This window comes from Fistularia commersonii, chromosome 26, assembly GCF_037954325.1.
Source record: "Fistularia commersonii isolate RoL2024-O1a breed Wild chromosome 26, RoL_Fcom_v1.0, whole genome shotgun sequence".
Lineage (NCBI taxonomy): Eukaryota > Metazoa > Chordata > Actinopteri > Syngnathiformes > Fistulariidae > Fistularia > Fistularia commersonii.
This window is the reverse complement of record NC_141309.1, coordinates 5,512,257-5,530,143: the sequence shown is the minus strand read 5'-3', so window position 1 is coordinate 5,530,143 and position 17,887 is coordinate 5,512,257. Positions and strand designations below refer to the sequence as shown.

General features: G+C 39.1%; 1 protein-coding gene across 6 annotated transcripts in view; it reads left to right on the top strand.

The window, feature by feature from the left end:
* The window catches only part of vps13a (vacuolar protein sorting 13 homolog A), a 33,135-nt gene that overhangs the window by 5,082 nt on the left and 10,166 nt on the right, over positions 1 to 17,887 (top strand). For 2 of the 6 annotated variants that reach the window (XM_086173639.1, XM_086173644.1), the window contains exons 16-56: positions 4 to 98; positions 194 to 336; positions 434 to 635; positions 729 to 843; positions 1,106 to 1,242; positions 1,416 to 1,548; positions 1,726 to 1,843; positions 2,531 to 2,672; positions 2,978 to 3,089; positions 3,751 to 3,926; positions 4,156 to 4,312; positions 4,497 to 4,576; positions 4,681 to 4,740; positions 4,953 to 5,151; positions 5,292 to 5,408; positions 5,589 to 5,692; positions 5,886 to 6,053; positions 6,453 to 6,760; positions 6,876 to 7,023; positions 7,221 to 7,392; positions 7,567 to 7,691; positions 7,889 to 8,058; positions 8,340 to 8,590; positions 8,861 to 9,045; positions 9,523 to 9,666; positions 10,044 to 10,253; positions 10,395 to 10,538; positions 11,100 to 11,201; positions 11,322 to 11,474; positions 11,557 to 11,815; positions 12,069 to 12,229; positions 12,466 to 12,569; positions 12,990 to 13,302; positions 13,716 to 13,852; positions 13,956 to 14,247; positions 14,442 to 14,546; positions 14,693 to 14,839; positions 15,197 to 15,328; positions 15,428 to 15,561; positions 16,355 to 16,423; positions 17,535 to 17,670. In XM_086173639.1, coding sequence (XP_086029765.1) covers positions 4 to 98; positions 194 to 336; positions 434 to 635; positions 729 to 843; positions 1,106 to 1,242; positions 1,416 to 1,548; positions 1,726 to 1,843; positions 2,531 to 2,672; positions 2,978 to 3,089; positions 3,751 to 3,926; positions 4,156 to 4,312; positions 4,497 to 4,576; positions 4,681 to 4,740; positions 4,953 to 5,151; positions 5,292 to 5,408; positions 5,589 to 5,692; positions 5,886 to 6,053; positions 6,453 to 6,760; positions 6,876 to 7,023; positions 7,221 to 7,392; positions 7,567 to 7,691; positions 7,889 to 8,058; positions 8,340 to 8,590; positions 8,861 to 9,045; positions 9,523 to 9,666; positions 10,044 to 10,253; positions 10,395 to 10,538; positions 11,100 to 11,201; positions 11,322 to 11,474; positions 11,557 to 11,815; positions 12,069 to 12,229; positions 12,466 to 12,569; positions 12,990 to 13,302; positions 13,716 to 13,852; positions 13,956 to 14,247; positions 14,442 to 14,546; positions 14,693 to 14,839; positions 15,197 to 15,328; positions 15,428 to 15,561; positions 16,355 to 16,423; positions 17,535 to 17,670 — 6,359 coding nt within the window. The remainder of the gene's footprint in view (positions 1 to 3; positions 99 to 193; positions 337 to 433; positions 636 to 728; positions 844 to 1,105; positions 1,243 to 1,415; positions 1,549 to 1,725; positions 1,844 to 2,530; positions 2,673 to 2,977; positions 3,090 to 3,750; positions 3,927 to 4,155; positions 4,313 to 4,496; positions 4,577 to 4,680; positions 4,741 to 4,952; positions 5,152 to 5,291; positions 5,409 to 5,588; positions 5,693 to 5,885; positions 6,054 to 6,452; positions 6,761 to 6,875; positions 7,024 to 7,220; positions 7,393 to 7,566; positions 7,692 to 7,888; positions 8,059 to 8,339; positions 8,591 to 8,860; positions 9,046 to 9,522; positions 9,667 to 10,043; positions 10,254 to 10,394; positions 10,539 to 11,099; positions 11,202 to 11,321; positions 11,475 to 11,556; positions 11,816 to 12,068; positions 12,230 to 12,465; positions 12,570 to 12,989; positions 13,303 to 13,715; positions 13,853 to 13,955; positions 14,248 to 14,441; positions 14,547 to 14,692; positions 14,840 to 15,196; positions 15,329 to 15,427; positions 15,562 to 16,354; positions 16,424 to 17,534; positions 17,671 to 17,887) is intronic. The other 4 variants (XM_086173641.1, XM_086173645.1, XM_086173640.1 and 1 more) reach the window with 3 other exon arrangements.

Genomic DNA, 17,887 nt, shown 5'->3' with positions numbered 1-17,887 from the left:
CAGGTTTTGATGAGCTTTTAACCCCTGCTGAAAAAGCTAAGCTCTACACTGCCATTGGCTATAGTGAGACTGCTGCCAATCCCAATCTGCCAAAGGATGTGAGTCTGAGTCAAACTATTTTCAGCCTTGTACTCCCGCGAAACATCCAAATGTGTATACAGTTTTGTAAACTGATGATTAATCTTTTTTGTAGTTTGAAGACATGAAGGTAAATTTCCACATGGAAAGGCTGACCGTGTCCTTCAAAGACAATAAGGACCAAAATGAGATCATCAAGGTGACTGTTGGGGAGCTGAAATCCATCCTCACACAGAGACCTGGAGCACAAGCCCTTAAGTTTGTCTATTTTATTTCCACTTGCTATATAATTTATGGTCCACTGTTGATAATATCCCCTTTAGGTAATCTGACCTTTTCCTTTGTTATTTTTCAGACTCACAGCAGAGCTAAGCTTATTCGAGGTCACAGGTTTTGCGAGGGACCGTCCCGTACCCACCCTCTTGTCATCAAGGAAGGCAGCTACAGGAGCAGGGACACCACTGCTTAGTATTTTATTTGAGACCAATCCTATGGATGAAAGTGCCAATCAGCGTCTTTATGTGAAATCACAACCTTTAGAAATAATCTATGATGCTGTGAGTTATTCATTTTATGACCAATATACAGTATGTCCGCAAGACAAGTAAGGAGCAGATATGTAATTCCAGTCTTTTTGTGCCTTCGTATAGATAACAGTGAACAGCATTTCAGCATTCTTCATGCCTCCTGAAGACCTGCAGCTGGATGATCTCACGAATGCAACCCTGATGAAACTGGAACAGTTTCGAGATCGCACAGCCACTGGTCAGTAACATTCATGCACAAATACATACTCATTTATTATGTATACTGAAGTGATTTCAAGCCCCTGCTAAGCACTGATGATTTTTCCTCCTAGTTGTTATAAGTGTCACTTACATTTTTGATTTGCATACAAACAGACCCCTGGGTCTAACTGAGTCTTGTTTTCCTGTTTTTTTGTGATAGCCTGTTAATGTCATCAAACGAAAAAATGTATTTTATCATGCTGTGATTGTGACTGTTCTTTTTGATTTGTTTCTCTCAGGTCTAATGTATGTGATAGAGACACAGAAAGTTCTTGACCTGAAGATTGACTTGATGGCCTCTTACGTCATCATTCCACAGACAGGTTTCTATGATTCAACTCAGAACATCCTGCTTCTAGATCTCGGACACTTCAAGGTCAGAAACTGTAAATCCACCGACTTAGCTCAGAAGCCAACCTATAATTTTTTTGCGTATCAATGCACTACAAGGGTGTTATTTTTTAGGTTTTCCTGCTGGGACAAAAAAACAAGACATAAGTTACAAACAACATTTTATTTTATAAAAGCATCATTGTATTGTATTCCCAGATGTCCAGTCAGAGCAAGAAGAATCTTCCTCAGCTGTCAGCATGTTCTAGTAACATTGAAGACATCATGTCGAGAGCATATGACAGCTTTGATGTACAGCTGACCAGTCTGCAGTTCCTTTACAGCAAACCAGGTACACATAGAAGAGCTTCTACATTTTCTGGAAACAATCAATGCAGATACTGAATTAAGAAAGTGAAAGTGAAGTATTGATTAAACTGAAATTGAAATAATATTTGATAACATGTATCTTACTCTGAGAAGAATGTTAGGAATATTTGAATTAAAACATATATTTTTGCTGTGACAGATGGGAACTGGAAAATGGCCCGGAGGCAGAGACAATCACCATTACACATTTTAGAGCCAGTGGATTTAAACGTAGTATTCAGCAGGGCGATGGTTGTCAAAGACTCCCGCATGGCTAAGTATGTCTGTAGCATTTCAATTTCAACCAGTAAATAGCAAGAGGAACACAAATGAAATAATTCCTAGCCAAAGAAAGATAATGTGCTGCTTTTGTCCTCATTTATTCAGTGTTTGCATCACACTTTAAAAATGTTCCTTTTGTTGCTTGATTATCGCTCAAAGAAGCAAGTATATCTGTGTTAAACCATTGTATTGAATTTAAAATAGCCCCGCAGAGGGCCTACTAACTCTTCACAAAATTGAAGCAATTACCGCTTTAATTCAAACACGTACAAGTAAGTAATCATTAAAATGCCCCATAAATGTCAATTCACAATCCAGCTGCCAGATCCCTTTTACTACAGTTTCATCTAAGTTATATATGAAAATTAAAATACACAGCAGGAACAAAAGAAAATGTGCACCATACCTAAAATATTATTTAAAAAAAGCTCCTTGACTCTTCATGAGCTGATTAAAGCTATACTCTACACCGAGTAAAAATCAGCATTGATAACCTATGTGTCCTGTTTATTTAAGTGAAATATAATTGCCTCCCCACATATGTCTTCTAGTTTCCAGTCACTAGCTGGTAATCATGTTAAAGTCAACTTTTTTGTCAATATTGCCATATGTCACATACACAATATATAAGATTTGTAAATTTAATAATAATAGTCCTCTCATGATTGCTATTTCATTTACAGGTATAAAATCTCTGGAAAACTTCCTCTTCTTTCTCTTCATATCTCTGATGTCAAACTTCGGAGTGTTCTGGAGTTGATAGATAGCATCCCACTGCCTGAGAGCAGACCTGCTCCACGCACCGGTTCAACCGGCTCCTCAAAGGTAAGATTTCCAGAATGCTCCCTGACCAAATGGTCTGACAAAAGACTAACAAATATCTTTTGGTGCAATTTTGGAAAACAAGATCAATCAAATCAAGAAAGAAATTTGTGTTTGTTGTTCTGATTGTATGGTACTGCTTTCATAAGTTCATGCATACACAATAAATTATTGTTCTCAGCTTATAATACATTGCTTGAAAAATAATTTTGATTTTATTTTCAATGCATTTCAAGGAAAGCCATGATCGTATTTTGATAGACTGAAAGAGTTGATACCTTTGTTTACTGGTATAATTTCCTCCACAGCCAAAGCAGTCATTCACCCCACAACTCACACCAAGGAGACCCCTGAACTTAGTCGACCAGCGCTCTTCTATCATCTTTGAGTCATGTGAGACCATCAGCATCACTTCACTGGGTGAGACTCGCACACGCACGCACTGACACACGCACACAGACACACACACACATACACACACATCTTGGTGGTCCATCATATCCGATGATGACAATCCTGCCGCTGCTACTTGTGAGTCTTGCTGTGGTTATGGAGTCCAATCCTTGATCTGCACTGTCTGCCCCAGTCAAAGCACGTGAATCCACAGGCTGGGGTTGTAGATATACTGCTGGCTTCATGTCTCCTTATGTGTGCAGAGCTTCTGCCAGGTGAAACGTTTGGTGGCGGACTCCTCCAGCTGGGTTGGCTTGAGGCTGTACTTTTTCATCAGGATTTTCAGTTGGTCTTTGTATCACTGTTTTCTGGCCACCAGTAGAGTGGCGGCCAAAATGTAATTGGCCATAGAGAACTTTCCGCAAGGCCCCAGTTACATCGTGTGCCACAGGGAGTTTTGGTGATGAAGAGGCTTTGTACTGGCAGGAGAAGACTGATGCATGAGTAGCTTCTTCATTCACCACAAGGGCTAGCCAGCAGCAGTTCTGAGAGCGAGAGATAGCAAGCAGACAGGAAGAGAACATACATGCACCTTCCCTCTAAGTACTGCATTAACAACTCCCTTTGTTCGGAAAACACACACACACACACACAAATGTGTTACTAATATTTTTCCACTGCTCCTTAGGTTCAGAGGAAGATTTGTTCTACGATGCTCCAACCTCTCCCGTCGGTGAACAACAATTCTTCTCGGACCAGCCCATGCCACTGCGCTATGCTGACTTAAACAAAAGAAGAAGCTTCTTGAAGGAAGATTCTCAGAAGAACATGACTGATTTAATCTTGACATTTGAGATCAGTGAGGTAAGGCAAAGTCTAGGAGATGAACATCGACATACCAGTTATTTTAAATTAAATCGTAATAATCCACACTGCCTCCATTAACCGCAATCTTTTTTCTTTCCTTTTTTCATTCAGACACATATTTTTTTAAATTTAACTTAACTAACTAACGATTTAACTTAAATTGTTAGTTTTTAACCATAACATTGGAATATTTATCTTTCCCTCAATGTTATTTCTGTTTATCTAGTTCTCTGTTCAGTTATCCCGGTTGTCCGAGGGTCAAGAGGTCACAGTTCTCCATTTGGACATAGAGACTTTGGGCACTGAGCTGAAAATGCGGACCTTTGACATGACAACAAACACCTACCTTAAAGAGATCTGTCTAAAGTGTCCTGAATACATGGGTCAGTATAGGCTCAATTGACTTGCATCACTATTACGTTGAATTAACAACTCAGATAACTCAATTTTCTTGCTGGCATTTTTGTCTTATCGGAAAATATGGTAATTAACATTTTTATATGAACTGAATATCAAACAAGGCTTGTTGGAATTTTAATGCGTTTGATTCTCATTTCGTATGGAAAGACTCTGAAGAGAAGCCGGTTCAACTCCTCACCACTCTGGACAACACTGAGGTTGATCTGCTCACCCTGGAGTATATCAAAGTACTTTTAATACTTGTATTATTCCTCTCCCATTTATATTATGGAAGAGTATTTTTCAAACAATATTATGACTTTTTGTCTGAGGATTTTGTATGTCTTTTTAGGCTGATAAGAATGGTCCTGAGTTCAAGACTCAGCACAACAGTACAGAGCAACTGATCAAGGTGAAGCACTTGTAAAGTGTAATTGAACATTCAAGCTTCATTGTCATGCTGCATTTTATTTTGTCCTCTGCTTTGTGTTTTCATAGCTGGAAGGTCATAAAAATTCTGCAAAAAAAACAAAAACTTATAGACTAAATCAAAATGGAATGTATGCTTTGGGTTGGCATTGTGTTTGGCTTTACATGTTTTTTACATTGAAACCTTCCCTACAGGTGACCTTCTCTTCCCTGGATGTTCATCTTCACACCGAAGCTCTCCTGAACACCATGAACTTCCTCAACAACCTCCTCCCTCCATCCACTAAGAAGGAGGGAGGGCCAGAAGAGCTCCCCACAATCCCTGAGGAAGACGACGCTGAGGGGGATAAAGAAGGGGAGAAGAAAGAGGAAGCGGTTAGAGCCAAGAAAAAACGTATGACATTAACTGTTCTCTTTTGGTGTCCCACTACAGAATTTACTTAGAATCCTGAATACATTATTTGTATACTTCTTTATGTTCAAATGAATTATTTTCTTCATCCTGCGTCCTCTGTCTTGAACGTTTCCCCACAGGATCTAGGACTACGAAGTCCGCAGATGTGGTGAACCTTCATATTGTAGCTGATCTTCGCTGTCTGAAGGCATTCATCCGAGGGCAGAATGCCAGGATATCTGAGATCCGAATTGAAGGTATAGAAGTCATTTTAGCTGCAAGACATCTTCATCTTCACTGGTCAGATGAAGTGGTCACTGCCACTCGTCACTGTCACTATTTACTTCTGTGTAATTCAATGTTTTACAGTTTTTTTTTCCTCTGTTTGTGATTCAAGGGAACCTGAATGATTGTGAATAATTCTCTCCACTGTACAGGCCTGTTTTCTGAAGTTCTGATGAGGAAGAAGGAGATGAAAGTCCTGGCCAACCTGAAGAATATTGTAATCCTAGACTGTGACGAAGATGCTTTTTACAAGAAGGTACAATTAATAAGCATTAAGAGACCTTGTAAAGTAAAAGTGGCTGCTGAAATAGCTTCCCTATTTTGGGAAAATACAGCCATCAGAATGGCCCACATTGTTTAAAGTTAGCTTTTTATGTCAAAAAGATGTGTTAAATAGTTTATATCAGATAATGCCGTTTCTCCTTTTCTTTCTATCATTTATTTTGTAGGCTGTATCTATAGCAGATAGAGAGGTTTTTGCCTTCAAAATGATAAATTACACCAATGCAACGGAAGGAGATGCCTATCTGGACATGTCTAATGTCGACACTACAGTCACTCTAACTGTGGGATGCATCCAAGTCATCTTTCTCAATAAGTTTTTCTCATCAATGCTGGTAAGGATAATCTGTCTCTGTCATGATACAAAAATGATCTTAGATTACTGTTATTTTACGATTGAGTTTATCCATTTTAAAATCCAAAATTGAGATTTTGTTTATCACTCATCTGTATTTGCTGATAAGTACATTGCTAATATTTGATGTGATTTTGATCAATGAGGTTTGGTTTCTGTCAAGGCAAAGTCAAAAATCAGCATTCCGAAAAAGTTGGCAAGGCATTTTAAGTATTGAATTGCAGAATGACATTGGATCCCATCATCAATATTCCAAATATTACAGCTTTTGAAATGCCTGAGGAATTGATGGTGTTTGTTTTTACACTGTGTAATTTATGACCACATGCAGCTGAGATGTCTCTTGCTAATTATTGCTGTCTTTCTTTGCCCCTTCCAGGCATTTATAAATAACTTCCAGGAGGCTAAAGAGGCTCTTGCTGAGGTGACAGTTCAAGCTGCAGAAAAAGCAGCGTCAGGAGTGAAGGAGCTGGCTGAGCGGAGCACCCGGATTGCTCTGAATGTCCACTTTAATGCACCTGTCATCTTTCTCCCCCAATCGTCCACATCCAAAAATGTCATCGTGGCTGACCTTGGTTTTCTATCAGTTAAGAACCATTTCGCTAAGCAACCATTTCAAAATGAGGAAAAGATCCCCCCTGTTGTGGACATAATGACTGTGAGGCTGACTGACCTCAAAATGTACAGGTCAGAATAGAGCACAGTTTTTGTTTAAATGGAAAATGTGATTTTGTTTTTAATATTTAAATATCTTAAGTCAGTGAAAAATGACTGATGACACTTGTGATGTTGGCTCTTCCAGAACCACAGCCATAAATGACGGGTTTCAGGGAGAAACCCAGCTGTTGAAGCCAGTCAGCCTGGACTTGGAAATCCAGAGAAATCTTTCATCCAACTGGTATCACAGCATTCCTGACATAGAGATCACTGCCCATCTTAAGCCAATATGTGTAAGTAGCACTGATTTCAAATAGCTTTTTACTTCACTATTTTTGTATACTTCCTGAGATAAACTTTTTGGATGACGAATTGCATTCCATCATGCATTGCTATGAGACTTTGGTATTTCAGTACAATTTGGAACTTAGCTTCAGATGTCTTTTTCAAGAAGTGCTGAGAGTCCTAATATCTTATTTTTGCTCATCAGCTGATCCTCAGCCAGGATGACATGACAGTTGTCTTGAGGACTCTGAGTGAAAACCTGTCAGAAAAATCTGATGCTGTCCCTGGTCCAGCCCCAGCACCTACCACTGACCCCTCCTACGACTGTGTTTCCAACAAAGAATCTCAGGACTCTGGGAACACTGGACCAGCCACTAGTAAGCTGCAGAGTTTTTAGCTCTTGAGATTTTGAATGTAGCTTTCAGTTGGTTATATTTAGGACTTTGCACAACCTTGCAACATTAAGTCCAAAAATTTTTTGTAAAATGATATTTTTCTTGACCATTGCAACCAAAAACTAATAACCGTTTTCTTTGATGTCTTCACTCAAGGTAACACGGTGGTGACAGCAGCTGTTGTTGAAACCCACAAAGACAGAAAATTGAAAAGCACTCTCAAGTTAGATTTCAAGTTTGACTCCATGACACTAGTCCTGTACAGCCAAAATGGGAATGAGGTAATGGACTTATATATCCCTACACAGAATTTACACAATCAAATGGAAACACACATACAGGCGTGACATTAATACATAGGATAAGGCCAATGTTGTCAGAAGTACAGGTGTGGAGCAAGGAAGAAGAGAACCCAATTTCAGTTTCAGAAAACTTAATTGCAATGGCTGTTTCATGATGCTTTCACAATGTTCTTCAGATACAGCTGCTGGAGTCGCACGATGAGCAGCTTAAGCTGGCCGAATTCACCCTGGGCACAGTTTCAACAGCTGTCCACATGTTCTCTGACAGCTCCATGAAAGCCTCGGTTCGACTCGCTGCCTGTCTTTTAGATGACAAAAGACCCAAAATTAAAATGGTCACCCCAAGGTAACAAATGCAACTGAATTTCCAAGATGAAAAAATACAAGAAACAGAATACTTGTGTAATTGTATGATTTTAATGTATATAATTTCAAGTTAATAATAATAGTGAGGGTATGATGACTTTGCATGGTGGCAGACAAATGCCACATACTTGCCAAGTAAAAATGTTTCTCTGTAATTTTGGTAACCCATATAAAATGTAAATCTACTCATTCTTCACACACTGTTTTTCTTTTTAGTCCTTAATCTATTGAATGCCCTGAACTGAAGCATTGCACTTTCAGGATGATGGCGATGCGCCCTGGTTCAGAACAGAACATGATGGTGGAGATAAACTACCGTCAGGGTCGGGATGGCACCACTTTGGACACAGTGGTGCAGGATGTTTACCTGTGTGCCAGCATGGAGTTCCTGCTCACAGTAGCAAATGTCTTTCTCAAGGCCATGCAGGAGGGCTTTGCTCAGAGTCCAAAGACCACTACTGGATCTGGAGATAAAAAGAACATTAACTCCTCCGTCTCGTCTAAAGAATCTGGTCAGTGGAAAAACAATTTGTTTGAATATAGTTTTTTGACAGTATGGTCTGAGGGGATTGTTCATTTAGCAAAACATTTGTTCTTATACTGGCAACACTTGCTTTCATACAACTTTGTGAAAGGGCCCAATAAAAAGCTTAATTTGAAACTTTATGTTTATTCATTTTCAAGATGCTGTTAAGTAACTGTTAAGCATAATATTATTTACAGCACAATGTGTTCCCTGTTGTCTCACTCTGTATTTTCCTCGAATGCTTTTCCATCCTTAGCTGCTGCTCCAGCTGTTGTGTCCAAAACAGAGATAAATGTTGTGGTGAAAAACCCAGAGATTGTATTTGTGGCTGATCTGACACGTGCCGATGCCCCGGCCCTGGTAATGACTACTCAATGTGAACTTGTGATAAAAAATAATCCAGAGGAATCGCAGATGACAGCTGTTGTCAGAGATCTCAAGGTTCGCATTTTCATCAATATACAGCACTTTAAATATGTAGCTCTTGCTGGAGGCAATCTCTGTCGTTGTTTTCATTTTCTCCATCTGTTCCCTTTTTCAGTATGTCATACCTCAGTCATGCTTTCAGGGAATTATTTCAAATTTGGATATGTTCACCTTGAGTCAAGGATAAGCAGATTATGTTTTCTTAGCCAAGGGGGCTGGAAATTTTAAAAGTGTATTTTTAAAAGGTCAGCTACAATTTAAAATAAAGTTTGGCAAAATATTCTTGGTCTTTATTCAATGACATCCTTGATGGCTTGAGAGAATGGTAAAGTATTCATTTGCCAAAGAACACAATAATGTGGCTTCAAAATTTAGTAGATACATTCTGCATTCACCAGCAGGATGCATTTGTAACTGTTACGTGCTGATTGAAGTATCAAACAATGATATTTACATAACAGCGACACTGAATATTATCTTATATTGTAATAGGTGGTGGCATGTCCCTTCTTGAGAGAGAAGAGGAGAAACAATGTGACCACAGTGCTTCAGCCATGTCAGGTGTTCTTCCAGAGTACTCAGGCTTCAAACAGCCCACAAGTTATGGAGGTCTCCATCAATTCCCTAACACTGAAGGTATGTGCTGTCATGATTAATACACAGCAATTACATTAAAGTAAGTAACACATTTCCAAGAGGTGTTATAATTGTAATATTTCTTGTCTGACATGGATAAAACTTACAAAGTAACAACAGGAACGATGACAAAATATTGATGTAATTGCATGGTAAACAAATCAGTCCTATAATTGTTTTAACCCTTTTAATTGTTAGAGACAAAAAAGTTTGTTTTATAGCCTTTTACAGTGGCAGTTATCATGGAACCCTTTGACGGTCCCTTTCAAATAGTTATTCTCTGATACGAACATGTTGTTTTAAATATCACTAGTATTTTAAATTCTCAAATGTTCTTTCTAACATGACACATTTCTCTGTCCACTGACTCTCTACAGGTATCTCCAATCATCATCAATACTGTCATCACTATTCAGTCGGCCCTCACTCCCACTGCTGAAACTCCAGAGGAGCTGGAAAGTCCCGTTCCTGTAGACCTGTGGGAGAAACGAGGCTGGAAGGAACTCAAACTCTGGTGTCTCGATGAAGAGAGGGATGAAGACACAGAATCATTAGCCCCACTGATCCCTCAAGGAGAGTCATTACAGGTATTTAACAGTAGACATATTTGCATCATGCAACTATTAACCTCTATGGTAGCTTTATTTTTATGCTGTTTTGATTTAAAAAAAAAAAAACAACTTTGTGTAATATAGCAGAATTACTGAATGGCCTATTCATCCATGCAGGTGTCCATCAACTCAATCTGTCTGACTCTGGAGGCTGGTGTAGGACACCGCACAGTCCCAATGCTGCTAGCAAAGTCCTCCTTCCATGGCGCTGTCTCAAACTGGTCTACACTCATTAACTTACACAGCGGGCTTAATTTAGAGGTAACACATACAAGTGTAACATAAGACCATTGTACAACTACTCTGTTGATTAATATATTTTGAATAGCCCACAAGTGTCAGAGCGTTGAACTTTTCATTTCTTTGAGATTCATAGAGATTGTGGCTTGCTGGCTGGCTTTCCACATCAATGGGACCCTTTAAAACAAATGTTTCCCACAATTGAATCTACCCTCTGTATACAAATATTTCCAGAAAAGCTTAATATCATAACCTCTGAAGTATTCACAGGACAGCAATTTACTACAGAAAGGGATTGATTAGAATAGTCTGGAAAGTATAATTAAAAGTATAAAGTGAGGGAAGTAAATCAATTTAATCATTGCTCTTACATTGACATAGGCTGTACGAAAGTCTTTACTTGGCCTGTGCCCTAATTCGCAACTTTAATCCATGTGAAATCAAGTAGTACTCTTTAAGTATTGCATCGACATCATTTGGTTAATTATAAAATGTCAAAAACTTTTAGCATTTAATCTGCAGCTACTTTATCAATTTTACGACACGTCTCGGTTGCTCATCTGTTATGTGTTTTGCATTCAGGTTCACTATTATAATGAAATGATGGGAGTTTGGGAGCCACTGCTAGAGCCTTTGGAGGATGAGATGAAAGACAGTTTCAGACCCTGGAGACTGGAGCTAAAGGTACTTCTTCACAAACATGTCCATGAGCAAACACACACACACACACACATACACACACACACACACACACACACACACACACACGCACAGTGTTTCTAACTTTTGCCATCTTTTATCTAGATGAAGAAGAAGCCAGTTAAACACACAGGACCTTCAGATGAAGTGGACTACAATGTTCCTGATTACAAGACTGTTATCATCTTTAGCAGCAAGGACCAGCTCAACATCACTCTCACAAAGTGTGGACTGGCTATGCTGAGTAATCTGGGCACGGTGAGAATCATTTTACCAGGAAACCATAGAACGATGGATGGATGTGATCAATTGATAAGAATCATGGTGATCGCCTCTGCAGGCATTTGCTGAAGCTGCCAAACAGACAGCCGAATGCTTTCAGAAAGATGAAGCTCCCTTTCTGGTGAAAAATCGTCTGGGCCTCCCAGTGTATGTCCGCCACAGTGAAATGTTTTGCCCCATTGACTTGGAGAGCACTGACTGCACAGTGGAGCTGCAAGATGGACAAACTCTTGGGATGGACTACTCAACCTCAACAGATTCCGACCAGTTCTCAGCCATGACCTCCTTGAGTGGAAAGGACTATTACATACAGCCTAGTAAGTTTTGAATTCATTACTACAGTAACTTACAACTGCATATCCTGCCGCAAAAACTGTTGCCTTGTTCCATTGCAAAGTTAGCAAAATGTAACATTACTTCTGTCAGTTCAACCTACACCTCTAACAAATTCAATAAATTCAACTTGAATCGTAGACTTTTGAATCAGCCATGTGGGCTCAGTTTGTGCATACGTACTATGGCCATTTAATGGCCACTAAATTTTACTCTTGTTTTCCCTGCCCTCTCAAGGTCCAGCAGGCCATACCTCAGCCTCTGTAATCCCCCTGATCAAGGTAGGGAGAGGAATGTACAGCGTAATGCACAGAGACTCTGGTGTCACTCGGTTCCTGGTCTGTCAGATTTACTCCGTGGAGGGTAGCAAGTACATCAAGATCCGGTCTCCTTTCCAGGTATGTCAATATTACATATGTAATATTACGTATTAAATATCCATGTTTGTGCATGTTTATGTTTTTTTCAGTCTTATTTTCCTTGTTAAGATAATAACAGGCTACACAGAACGCATGATAGTATCATTTTGCTGAGGTTACTAAATAATGTAATGATGATCACAATTTTGTTAGCGTAAATATTAAAGATCAACTAAAAAAATAACTTTTTCGATTTTCTTTTGCCTTTTTTTCAGATTATCAATCATTTTTCAATCCCATTCAAAGTGTTTGAGGGTTCAACATTCTTGGGAACTGCTCTTCCCACTGAGGAATATTGTGTACCTCTGGACTCATACAGGTAACAGAACATGAATACAAATATCCTCTGAATTATTCTCTTTTGCTCTCTTTCTCTTATTTGTATTGGCCCTAATTTTTGAAAAGAACAATTTAAAAAGTGGTATATTAGTCATTTCTCTGTAGTCTCACCTTGGTTGCTTATGCAGGTAGTCAACATGGACTCATCAAGTCTGTTCAAAGTAGAGAATCTGTCCTGAGTATCATAATTATCCAGACTGACATTTAAGCAGCCAAATATTTTCAAATTCAAATGTAAGCCCAAATGTCAGTATCATCCTTATGTCATATACTTTGTACATGGATCAAATATCAGTTCTGTGAAAAATTAGTTTAGGACTTGGATTTGTGCAAGTTCTAATTTGAATAAAGAGGACTGTTGACCCCCCTCCCACCATATCTCTCTCTCCTGTCTTCTCAGGTCTGAGCTGAGCCTTCAGCCTGTTACAGACAGAGACGAAAACACATTTGACACAAGATTTGACTGTTCAGAGGGATTTAGTTATGAAGATGTCAGTAACCAGCAAGCTGGTACACGCCTTCAACAGACCTGCCGTTACCGTGGAGAGCAGGGTGGCGTAATGACAGTCAACATTGTGCCATTAAAGGACGCTGTAACGTTCAAGCATACAGGTGGGGCAGGGGAGAACTTTGATGTGCCCTTTGTGCTGCACCTGTGGCCCTCCGTCCTTCTGCGAAACCTTCTGCCTTATCCCATTGCCTACAAACTAAAGGTATGGTATACTGGATGAAAAAAATAGCTATCATTGTGTATTAAAGAGTATTGATGGATTTGCCTACTATGGTGCTCTAAGCAGTGTGTGCAGCAAACTGTTCAATCCAGTGTGTAAAGTAGGTTTTTATATCTCTTTGCTAATATTTACACATGTTTAATATAATGCCAGAGATACATATCAACTTGTTGTTTCTCTAGGTACGTAACTAGGTACGTAACAACAGTTACTATTTCTGGTTGATGTTAAGATTCTGTTGAAATACAATGTTTTTAAGAGGCCATGTTTGGTGTGACATCCTGTTTTCCAACAAACAGATGACAAGCCTCTGTTTTTTTTCAAAATGCTTTAATGGTTTGTGATACTTCACATTCACTCTTCTCAAAATATCCCTTCTGCCTCCTGGTACACAGAACAGTGGAGTTTCTGCGCCGGAGACTATTCTGAATCCAGGACACTCAGCCCAACTTCACACTGCAGTCATTGACCAATCAAGTCTTGATCTGCTCTTGCTTGAGTACTTGGCTCAGGATTGGTCTGCAGAATACAGGTGTGGTGACAGTATTTGACATTATCCCAATATCGTCTTTAGACTTAGTCAGTCTTGGTTAGTTCTAACTTCATGTCCAATCTTTCTTAATCGTGTTCAACAGCCTCCGTAATGACCAGGAAGAAATCACCTTGATCGCATTTCAGTCTCTCCGAGATGAAGAGGAAGCGCATGAAGGGTTGGAGGCGATCAGGGCTGAGTTGGACATAGCAGTGCATGTTACATATGATCCGGGACAGATGGTGGTTGCCATTCACTCCCCTTATTGGATGGTGAACAAGACAGGCAGATTGCTGCAGTACAAGGCTGATGATATCCATCGCAAGCATCCCCTGGACTATGACATGCCCCTGCTCTTCTCCTTCAAGCCCCGTTACTTCCTGAAAAACAATAAGGTATGCGTTTCCAATCCACATTCAAAATACAGTTATCTTAAATGATTATTTAAAATGAGTCCCCCCTTTCAAATCATTTTAAGATCACAGTATCACAAATTCACAGAAGCACATTCTTGTGGGTTGTAATCTACACTACTGAGAAGTTTGTTGTCATGACATATGTATATGATTTTCATTATTTCATCCTGCAGGTCCGTCTTATGATCTCAGACAGTGAACATTCAGATGAGTTTTCTCTGGATACAGTCGGAAGCTACGGAGATGTAAAATGTAAAGGCAGATACAAAGATTACCTGGTGAGATGACGTCCAGGCACAATCTTATTCAGTTTAATACCAAGCATTTCAAAAGTCTTTAGTACGGAAAGGGGTTTTGAATGGTCTTTTGGCTGTCAGTGAAGCAAAATTTACTTTGTTTTTAATATATGTGTTTCTGTCATCAGGTTGGAGTGAAAATTGATCCGAGCAGTTTCAGCCTTACCCGCATTGTTACTTTCATGCCATTTTACATGCTGGTCAACAGAACCAAGCACAGTGTCTTTGTATGTGAGGAGGGGCAAGAGAACTGGACTGAGGCAAAGGCAGAACAGGTCCGTCAAGCGCAAGACTTTTTCCTATTGTCTGTCTATGATTGTAAATCCTACAAATTGTAATTATGCCATACATTAAGTTTCGTGCTATAACAGTGCAGTTCACCCACTTGATGAGCAAATGTTTGATGTGGCCTTGTGTGTCTGAGCATTTAAACAGCTTATCGGAACTTGTGTACTATTAAGTTTTCAGTCAAATATATTCTGTTCTCATAATCAAGCACTCATTGATGTGGACAAGAATCTGTCAAATTCTGCAAGAACTTTACTCACAGGCTTCTGTGATCCTACTGATTGGCAGAGTAGCTTGTCCTAGTTAGTTACTGACTGTCTCTTGAAATTATTTCTGTCTATCAGTCAGCAATTCCTTTCTGGCCTGAAAATGACACGAAACGGCTTAAAATCAAAGTAGAAGGTTGTCTATCACCACCTCGGATTATTGACTTCACACGACCAGAGAACTGCTTATTGCTGCATTTGGATAATTCTGTAAGTACACTGACAAATAGTTTTGTTTGTACAGTTTAAGGCATTTTAAAGCCTACATGTGAATTTACTACATATACTGCTATCGATGTCTTTCTGTAGGTGGGTGGGATAATTGTGGACGTGAACCTTTCCGAGCACTCGGCCACAATCCGGTTCTCTGAGTACCACGATGGGGCTGCTCCCTTCCTCATCATCAACCATACCAAAGACCAAACTCTGCAGTTCTTTCAGAGGTGAGACAAATGGTCACTGACAGAATAAATCCATTCATTACTATTGCAATATTTATTGCACTAAATCTAACTCAGTAGAATGTCTTAACAGAATGTGAAGGAAAAAAGAAAGAAAGTGGGATTATTTTTGTTACCGTCATTAACAAAGAAACTGGAGGTCTTATCATTTGCCTTGCAAAGGGTTGCAATGCTTTTGATAGGATCTCCTGTTCAACTACATATTGTCCTGGTCAAAGGTATGTTTCTCCACAAATGTTGGCTGGTCAATCACTTCCCCATTTTCCATGACCAATAGACAAAAGGAATAGTAAAATTTTTTTTACTGCCTTAAAGAATTCTTTATTGCATGAACACTAAAATGATGATGCTGAAGAGAAAAGTGACAGGAAGTAGATGAGAAAAGAATTTAAAACCCAAGTATAAATTTCATGTTTTGAAATTCTTGTATATCAAACCTGTAACTAATGAAGTGTATTTAAACACTATAAGTGATTATTATTTGTTTGTTTTTACAGTTACAGTTACAGTTCTGCTACTGTATTTAAGTGTTACTACTTTGTGGTGGTGCATTTAAAAAGTAGTTCTTTGAAGATGTTTTAATTTAGTTTCAATGTTGACATTTTACATTTTTATTTTTCAAGGCTTTTATTGGAATGCAAGCTCTCTTTCTAAATAACCTGTTTTGGTCACATTTTATTGCTGAATAAGTTTTTGCTCAGTGGGATTATTTGTCGGAACTCATGGTATTTTATTGCTTATTATGATTTGTACCTGTATGTTTTGGCTAATGCAGTGCAGAGACAGAAACGCCGTGGGTACCTGATGACCTGCTTGACCTCTCCTTCTCAGGGGAGGAGGACAGGTAGAAAATATGAACAGGGAAACTCTTCTGACATGCTCTGCACTCTGAAATCATTAAAACATTTTGTTTTTTTCCTGCTGTATCCAGGCATCAGATTATTTGAACACAGAAATTGCGAAAAAAAAAATGACAATTGCAATTTTTGGTTTCCATAAAATTTTATCTGAAAATCACATCCCAGTTTAAAAAAAATGAATGGAGTGTTTGGGCATTGATTAAGAATCAATGGCCACATTGTCGCAGGGGACGCAAGTGCAGATAGTGATCAGATCCGGAGTGAGGGTGGTGGTAATGATAAGTACAAGATGCAGATTTAGTTCTTAGACTGGTCTCCTTTTGTGTAATTTGGTCCTTATCTTTATATTTTCAAAATAATTCAGTTATTTCTTGCAAACTCTTTGCACATACATATATATAGATATCCTGCTCCCTTTCTAAACTCAAATAATCATTATACTAATCAAAACATGTGTGTGCGTGCACATGCGTGCACTTGTGTGTGCGTGCACATGCGTGCACTTGTGTTTGCATGCATGTGTGTGTGTGTGTGTGAGATAATTATAATGGTCACTTGATGATTGGAGTTTAGAACAGAACCTGGATAAACTTCTCAACCTCCTCAGTCTCCTGTTATCTTAAGTAATCTTTTCCTGTAGGAGTATTAGTATTAGAATGCTGCTTTCTGGATAAGATTCTGCCAGTGGAGCCACCTCTCCTGCCGCTGCCATGCTGACTAGTGTTGTCTGTTCTATCACCTTCCATCTTGTTCCATTGATAATGGCTGTCTTACTTCGTACCCTCCTTTGTGTGATATCTGTGTTGGTTTTGTCTTGTTGGAAGGCTTTAGAAGGGTCTCAGTGATGCTGCATGTTGAACCTCTTTCTCTCTAGGTGAAGGAGTGCTATAGGGGTAATGTGGTTGTCAACGTTTCTCTTTTTTTGTGAACTCTGTCCGACAGGCGCTTTGGATCAGATGGTTTCCATTGCAGTTTATTCATGGTGGCGGGGCTCAGTTATATTCAGTGTTACTGCTTTCTTGCTTTTTTTTCCCCTTGGATTTTACACATCCTTTCATGTTTACTGATTGATACTGCATGTGACTCATATTTCAGTAGCTCCCAGAAGCAGACGGAGCCGGAGGAGCTGGAGGCTGGGAAAGCTGTACACTACACCTGGGCTGAGCCCACAGGGTCGAGGGAGCTTTGCTGGAAGTGTGGAAACTACAGCGGGAAACTGAAGAGTGAAGAGGTAGTTGAATCTGTTGTTTTGCTCATTACAATGTCCTGTCAGTACTTTTATTACAACCTAAACTTAAACATTTTTTTTGAGCAGAAAGTGGTGTTGCCTTACAGACATAAGCATAACTTTCACCTACAACATACATACTTCTTTATTTAATGTATACAAATTTTTTTTCATTTTAAAAGTGTGTTTGCAATTTTTTTTTTGCTTAGCAATATGGGAG